Source organism: Pelmatolapia mariae, linkage group LG18, assembly GCF_036321145.2.
Source record: "Pelmatolapia mariae isolate MD_Pm_ZW linkage group LG18, Pm_UMD_F_2, whole genome shotgun sequence".
NCBI lineage: Eukaryota > Metazoa > Chordata > Actinopteri > Cichliformes > Cichlidae > Pelmatolapia > Pelmatolapia mariae.
Window position 1 is genome coordinate 30,165,054 of NC_086243.1, and position 7,576 is coordinate 30,172,629.

The 7,576-nt window shown below is 40.3% G+C and overlaps 1 protein-coding gene across 1 annotated transcript; it reads left to right on the forward strand.

The window, feature by feature from the left end:
- Positions 1-4,939: 4,939 nt before the first annotated feature.
- On the forward strand, positions 4,940-6,749 carry LOC134617018 (tripartite motif-containing protein 16-like). Its single transcript, XM_063462163.2, has one exon. It carries the CDS (start codon positions 4,940-4,942, stop codon positions 6,602-6,604), a length of 1,665 nt encoding a protein of 554 aa, XP_063318233.1. The 3' UTR covers positions 6,605-6,749.
- The last annotated feature ends 827 nt before the right edge of the window (positions 6,750-7,576 follow it).

Consider the following 7,576-nt stretch of genomic DNA (forward strand, 5'->3'; position numbering starts at 1 on the left):
ATCCTTTGTTCGAACTTGACCCAATATTGCAAGACGGTATTCTCAGGGTAGCAGGGCGGTTAAGGAAGCCTTCCTTACCGCTTGACTTGAGGCATCCAATAATCCTACCCAAACATGGCATAATTACACACCTGATTTTAGATCAGTGCCATGAGAAAACCCAGCATCAAGGCAGAGGACAGACACTTAATGAGCTGAGAGCAAATGGTTTCTGGGTTGTTGGTGGGAGCAAAGTTGTGGCTAATCACATTAAGCAATGTGTTACATGCAGGAGAGCTCGCAGGCCAACAGAAACACAAAGGATGGCTGATTTACCGGCCACTCGTGTTGACCCCTCACCACCATTTTCCTATTGCGGGATGGATTGCTTTGGACCTTTCCATACTAAGCAAAACCGCAAGGACTATAAGAGGTACGGTCTTATATTTTCTTGTTTGTCCTCTAGATCAATCCACATAGAAATGTTGGAAGATCTCACAACAGATGCCTTCATAAATGCTTTACGGTGTTTTATAGCTATCCGTGGAGCCATCAGACAAATCAGATCTGATCAGGGAACAAACTTTGTTGGGGCAAAAAATGAACTGACAGAGGCCTTAAAGGAAGTAGATAAGGACAGACTGTCTGCTTACCTGGCCAGGAAACAGTGTGACTTTGTCATGAATGTGCCTGACGCCAGTCACATGGGAGGTGTTTGGGAACGGCAGATTAGGACGGTCAGGGGTGTCTTAACCAAGGTCCTTTCACAGAGTGCTGGAAGATTAGATGATGCTTCTTTGAGAACATTCTTCTATGAAGCCATGTCGATTGTTAATAGCCATCCTCTCACCACTGACAGCATCAGTGATCCCAAAGGCTTAGAGCCACTCACCCCAAACCATTTACTCACCATGAAAACCTCTGTACGACTGCCTCCACCTGGAAAATTTGTGCCAGAAGATCTGTATACCAGGAAAAGGTGGCGCAGAGTTCAATATTTGGCAGAGCAATTCTGGAGTAGATGGAGGAATGAGTACCTCTCAAACATCACACAAAGACAACGCTGGCACTCTCCAAGACAAAATGTGAGAATAGGCGACATTGTCATTGTGAAAGAAGACGGAATCCCTCGCAGTGAATGGAAGCTTGGGAGAGTACTGGATGTTTGCAAAGATGGAGATGGTCTGGTTCGGAAAGCCAGAATACAACTAGGAAATAGAAAAGTAGCGAAAGAGGGTGAAAGGCTCAATAAACCATCCACTCTTGAACGCCCTATACATAAATTAGTGGTCCTAATAGAAAGTAACTAGAATGTTCCAGTGGAACTTCTGTAAATGTGTATGGGATGGTTAAAGTATTAGGATTGACTTGCAAGTTTGTCACAATTAAGTACTGTTTGGTTCTGTAAATTCCTAGATTTATTCAAATTATTTACATTTCATAAATCATAGTAATTTGGTGGGAGTGTAACTGTCCCTGAGACAGTTAAAATAAAGTTGTTTATTTCATGTTTCTGTCATAGATTCACGCTTAATTTAGTTCATTTATTTATAAGATAAGGTGATAAAAGTGTAACATTGATTAAAAAAAAACATGTCTAAAATATGTGATTACAAAATATGGGTTTGTTAAATACGTAAAGTGCTGTAAAGTTTGTATGAGGTTTAGTTTGTAATTGTCACATGACCAGAGTTTGGTTGAGAGCACAACCATGGCATGGTGGAGCTAGCATGGATACATGCTGGATACATAGATGCATCTACAGCCTCAACGTTACTGTCATTCTGCATGTGGTCCAAGAGGCGCACACGGTATGGTTTCATGTATATTGTTTGTATAATGTTGCATACGTGTTCTACACTGGTAATAAGAGGACATTTTAGTGATATCCATTATTGTGCATTTTTTCTGTTCTGCTTGCACAAGACTGTTCATGGACACTGATATGAGAGACTGACAAGCTCAAAACATTTATGTTGTAAACTTTGTGTTTCTTCAGTTTTCACGGTGTCTGAAGACAATAAGAGTGAGAGAGAGAGAGAGAAATAAATTTACGAAGACATCATTATGATGCGTGGCCATTCTTTGTTGGACCCCTGTAGTTACAGATGGAGATCTTTGCTGAAGCACACTGATCACTACATTCACAGATTGCTGTCTTTAACAGTCTCATCATTTTTCTTTCCTTCATTCTGTGAGAATTTCTCCAAAATAATGTGTTGATCACAGTTATTGACTGTCTGATATAATAAGTAGCTTTGTTTTAATTGTGCAGGGCTCGTCTGTGTCACTGTTTCACAGCATTATCAAGATGTGGCGATAACCAAATTGGCCAGCAGGTGTCGCTGTGGAGATGGTGTCAGATTGTTTTGAAGCCTCGCTTTGCCCATCACTACTCTTTAGCCTTTGGGCATATTTATTTAACATAAAGAACAGAGTTCATCTTCATCTACATACAGCGCAACACCATCATGGTGAGAGCCCATAACAAACATAGTAATGACTTCACACCCGGATGTACCATAAAGTCTCAATCAAAGTTCCCCCTGTGACATTAAGAGTAAGGGCTTCAACACGTATAATAATTGTATAATATGAAAATGTAAACTTCTGTGAGCTCGAAATGTATGTTAAATATTTGTTTTGATGTATTTGTGTGTTGTTGTTTCTCTTACACTTCACAGACCTTCCTTTATCACACAGATTTTATTTATCATTTTGCAAAGAAAATGTCTGCACTTATATTTCCATTTATATGTCAAAATGGATTTTTTAGAAGATTTCTTACACACTTAAAAGAAAAAGTAATTTAAATGGACTGTTTGTTTTGTTTTTACCACAGATGATGTTATCTTTTAAATTCTTAAATTGGAGTCTCCATTATGAATAAGGTACTTGGTAATTAGTCTGATTTATTGGAGACAGTTGCCTGGTACGGTAATATGTCCCTGAATAATAAGACCAGACTTAACAACCTGGTTAAAGTGGCTGGCAAGATTTCAGGGAGGCCTCAGATCCAGCTTGTGGACTTTTATAACAGGCAGGTGCTGAGGAAGGCAAACTCTGTCCTGTTGTGTTCAGATCATCCTCTCTTTAATGATTTTCAACTGCTTCCATCAGGTCGTCATTATAAAGTGCCTGCAGTGAAGACAAAGAGACATAGATTGTCTTTTGTACCTAGTGCTATTATCACATTTAATAACACTAAACCATGAGTGTTGTTGCCATTGCACATTGCACTTTTTTTGATGAAAAATCTAGGTTGTTTTATCAGGCTTATATTATATTATTTTGGTGAGTGTATGTGATGTGTTGGTTGTCTGTTTGTTTGTTTGTTTGTATGGACATACTGCAAATCAATTTCCCGTTAGGGACAATAAAGTTACCATTGACCATTGACCATTGACAGTTGTTCCCATGCCTTATTCCAAAAGTGTCAGAAGGAAGTATGATTACAAAATATATTGAAAGTGTGACACACTTTTTATTAAGTACAAAGTTTATTCATTATAACTCCATATTTTTGCTGAAGTGTTTGAAATTCCTGGGTGTTGACTGCCAAATATCACAGGCTACGTCCACACGTACATGGGTATTTTTGGAAACACTGATTTTTCTGTGCGTTTGGGCCTTTCGTCCACACTAAACTGCGTTTTGGGGTCACTGAAAAAGGAGATTTTTAAAAAGTCCTGCCAGAGTGGAGATTTTCAAAAACTCCGTTTTAGTGTTTAGGTGTGGACGAGAGAAACTGAGAAAACGCAACGTTAAATGTGTGTAAGGGGGGGAAAAAAAACAAACAACGCTTGGACCCTGCTAGCACGGGGCGCCCACACAAACGCAAGGCAGGAGATGAAGCATCGCTGAATATGTTTCCAAACCAACTTCATTCTAAGCCAAAGACTAGAAAATATGATGAAGCATATCTTCCCTTTGGTTTCACATGCACGAGTGCCAAGGTAGGTCTCCCCTGCATAATTGCAGCTCCAAGTCCAACAACCAAAGTGTAACTAGGTCACTGTTGTTACTGCATACTAAATAGAAAACATAGCACTCCCTGCCTGTCACAAATTAAGCTCTTTATGACTCTTTGTTAAATTGCCTTTACAGATCAGTTTGTTTAAGGCTGTATTGAAAATGCATGGTGTTTACATAGTTGCTAAATAGCCTCATTTTGTGTAAGAGGTCAACAGGAGCCGTGTCTCATTCACAAAGTGTGGGAAGGAACTAACATTGAAACGATTCAAAATATAAAGTGTGATCTTAATTCATAATAGCTTCATGAATTTTGATAAAGGTTTTTGAAAAACATAAAAAATACAAACTCGCTGGGTCTTGCATTCCAAATGTCAAATCTCCAGGTCCATCTATCAAAGATTAACTAGGTCACAGTTGTTACAACATACTGTCAAGCAAACACAACACACCCTGAAAACAGTGCTTTATGATTTTATGACTTTTGGTACCTACCATTTACAGACCAATCTGTATTAGGGTGTATCTAAAATTCATGGTGTATATGCAGTAAGTCTCATTTCCTTTAAGATGTGAACACGAGTAGCAATTTTTTTTTCCTTCGGAACTCAGAAAGTGTCAGTCAGTGAGGGCAAAACTGCACAGCAAGGAGATCGGATAGCTCAAATAACATTCTGTATTCTACAAAACTTTGGATAATACAAAGTGTGTCTGTGACTGCACAGTAGAACTGCAGCCATACCCTGGCTCTTATAAACAACTCATTGTCACTCTGCCAAGATATTTTTAGTGCCTCCCTTCACAGATGTGTCTGTATCAGGATGGGTCTAAACAACATGGTGTAAATGCAGTTGCTGGTGAGCCTCATTTCCTGTAGGAGGTGAACAAGAGCAGAGATCTGTTTCCCTTCAGAGCACAGAGGTTGTTTCTGTTCAGAGAAAGTGAAACTGTCTGACAGTCACTGAGAGACGGTGAAACGGCACAGCACATGAATCAAATGGACCAAACAAAATTCTGCTGTTCAGTCTGTTTGGATCTACTGAAGGATCCGGTGACTATTCCCTGTGGACACAGCTACTGCATGAACTGTATTAAAAGCTTCTGGGATGGAGAGGAAAAGAAGAGAATCTACAGCTGCCCTCAGTGCAGACAGACTTTCACAGCGAGGCCTGTCCTGGTGAAAAACACCATGTTAGCAGAATTAGTGGAGGAGCTGAAGAAGACTGGACTCCAAGCTGCTCCTGCTGATCACTGCTATGCTGGACCTGAAGATGTGGCCTGTGATGTCTGCACTGGAAGAAAAATGAAAGCCTTCAAGTCCTGTTTATTCTGTCTGGCATCTTACTGTAAGGAACACCTTCAGCCTCATTATGATGCGGCTCCATTAAAGAAACACAAGCTGGTGGAGCCCTCCAAGAAGCTCCAGGAGAACATCTGCTCTCGTCATGATGAGGTGATGAAGATGTTCTGCCGTACTGATCAGCAGAGTATCTGTTATCTCTGCTCTGTGGATGAACATAAAGGCCACGACACAGTCTCAGCTGCAGCAGAAAGGACTGAGAGGCAGAGAGAGCTGGAGGTGAGTCGACAAAACATCCAGCAGAGAATCCAGGACAGAGAGAAAGATGTGAAGCTGCTTCAACAGGAGGTGGAGGCCATCAATCAGTCTGCTGATCAAACAGTGGAGCACAGTGAGAAGATCTTCACTGAGCTGATCCATCTCATCCAGAAAAGAAGCTCTGATGTGAAGCAGCAGATCAGATCCCAGCAGGAAACTGAAGTGAGTCGAGTCAAAGAGCTTGAGGAGAAGCTGGAGCAGGAGATCACTGAGCTGAAGAGGAAAGATGCTGAGCTGAAGCAGCTCTCACACACAGAGGATCACATCCAGTTTCTACACAACTACCCCTCACTGTCAGCACTCAGTGAGTCTACAGACTCATCCAGCATCAATATCCGTCCTCTGAGCTACTTTGAGGATGTGACAGCAGCTGTGTCAGAGGTCAGAGATAAACTACAGGACATTCTGAGAGAGGAATGGACAAACATCTCACTGACAGTCACTGAAGTGGATGTTTTACTGTCAGATCCACCAGAGCCAAAGACCAGAGCTGGATTCTTAAAATATTCATGTGAAATCACACTGGATCCAAACACAGCACACAAACAGCTGTTATTATCAGAGGGGAACAGAAAAGTAACATTCATTAATCAACAACAGTCTTATTCTGATCATCCAGACAGATTCACTGTATGGTCTCAGGTCCTGAGTAGAGAGAGTCTGACTGGACGTTGTTACTGGGAGGTGGAGTGGAGAGGAGGGGGAGGAGTTTATGTAGCAGTCGCATACAAGAATATCAGCAGAAAAGGACATGAATGTAGATTTGGACATAATGACAAATCTTGGTCATTAGATTGTAACAACAACAGTTATACATTTTGGTACAACAACTTCCTAACTCGTGTCTCAGGTCCTCGTTCCTCCAGAGTAGGAGTGTACCTGGATCACAGAGCAGGTATTTTGTCCTTCCACAGCGTCTCTGAAACCATGACTCTCCTCCACAGAGTCCAGACCACATTCACTCAGCCGCTCTATGCTGGACTTTGGGTTTACAATAAATATGGAGCCACTGCTAAGCTGATCAAACTGAAATAGACTGAAGTCTTTCATATTGTGGGTTTAAATCTGTATTTTAGTTTCATTTTATTTTCTCTCCATCATTTCTGCACAGAGATCAGCTGTCAGTCAAACATTATGGGTGGTACCTCCACATCTTCTAGTTGTTCTCTTGATGTTTCTGAGTTTTTAAAGGAGATCTTTCCTGTGACTGTTTATGGAGGCTATCACTGCTCATCATCATTTTGATTTACTAAAATATTTCTCCACATGAAAATGTAAACTTCTCTATCCTCTAAATGTTTCTGGAATATTTGTATTGAAAAATGTTGACATTTCTCTTTATGAGTATGGCAGACCATGTGTGTGTGTTTGTGTTTGTTTTTGTCAAAATCATCAAACAAATGAGGAAAAACTGTGATTTTAATGAATGAATTCATATATTGTGTTGATGTTTTATTGTGTGAATAAACTGGAAGGTTTAACTATAAATCAAACTTTGAACAAAGTCTTTTCTTCTGTCTTCATTCCAGGATCTCACTCAAATCTGATGCAGAAAATATGAAACTAATCTGAGAGAATAACTGAAGCAGTTTTCCTCCTGAAGCATCACAAAGTTCAGAGTTCATGTTTAGAGCAGAAGATTCAGCAGTCGCTCTGTGACCTTTCAACTTTCTTCACTAAAACAGCTTCATTACAGTGAAACAAGTCACATTTTCTTCATGTTCTTAAGTCCTTTCAGATGTTTGTAATGGTCCTTGAATGCAGCATCAGTGTTACAGGTTTAAAAGGTCACTTTCTGTTGTGTTCAAAGATTTCCTTCAGATATGGTCTTTAATCAGTAAAGCCAGTGATACAGCAGTGTCATTAGCTGTGTTATTGGCACCAGGCTGTGTTTATGTATGTATTTAATTCTGTCTGAGGATGTCTTCAGCATGAAATGATCATTTGCTCAGCTGCTGTGTCTCATCTCTTATCAGACATTGGTTGGAACAGAGTTTTGTTGCTGAC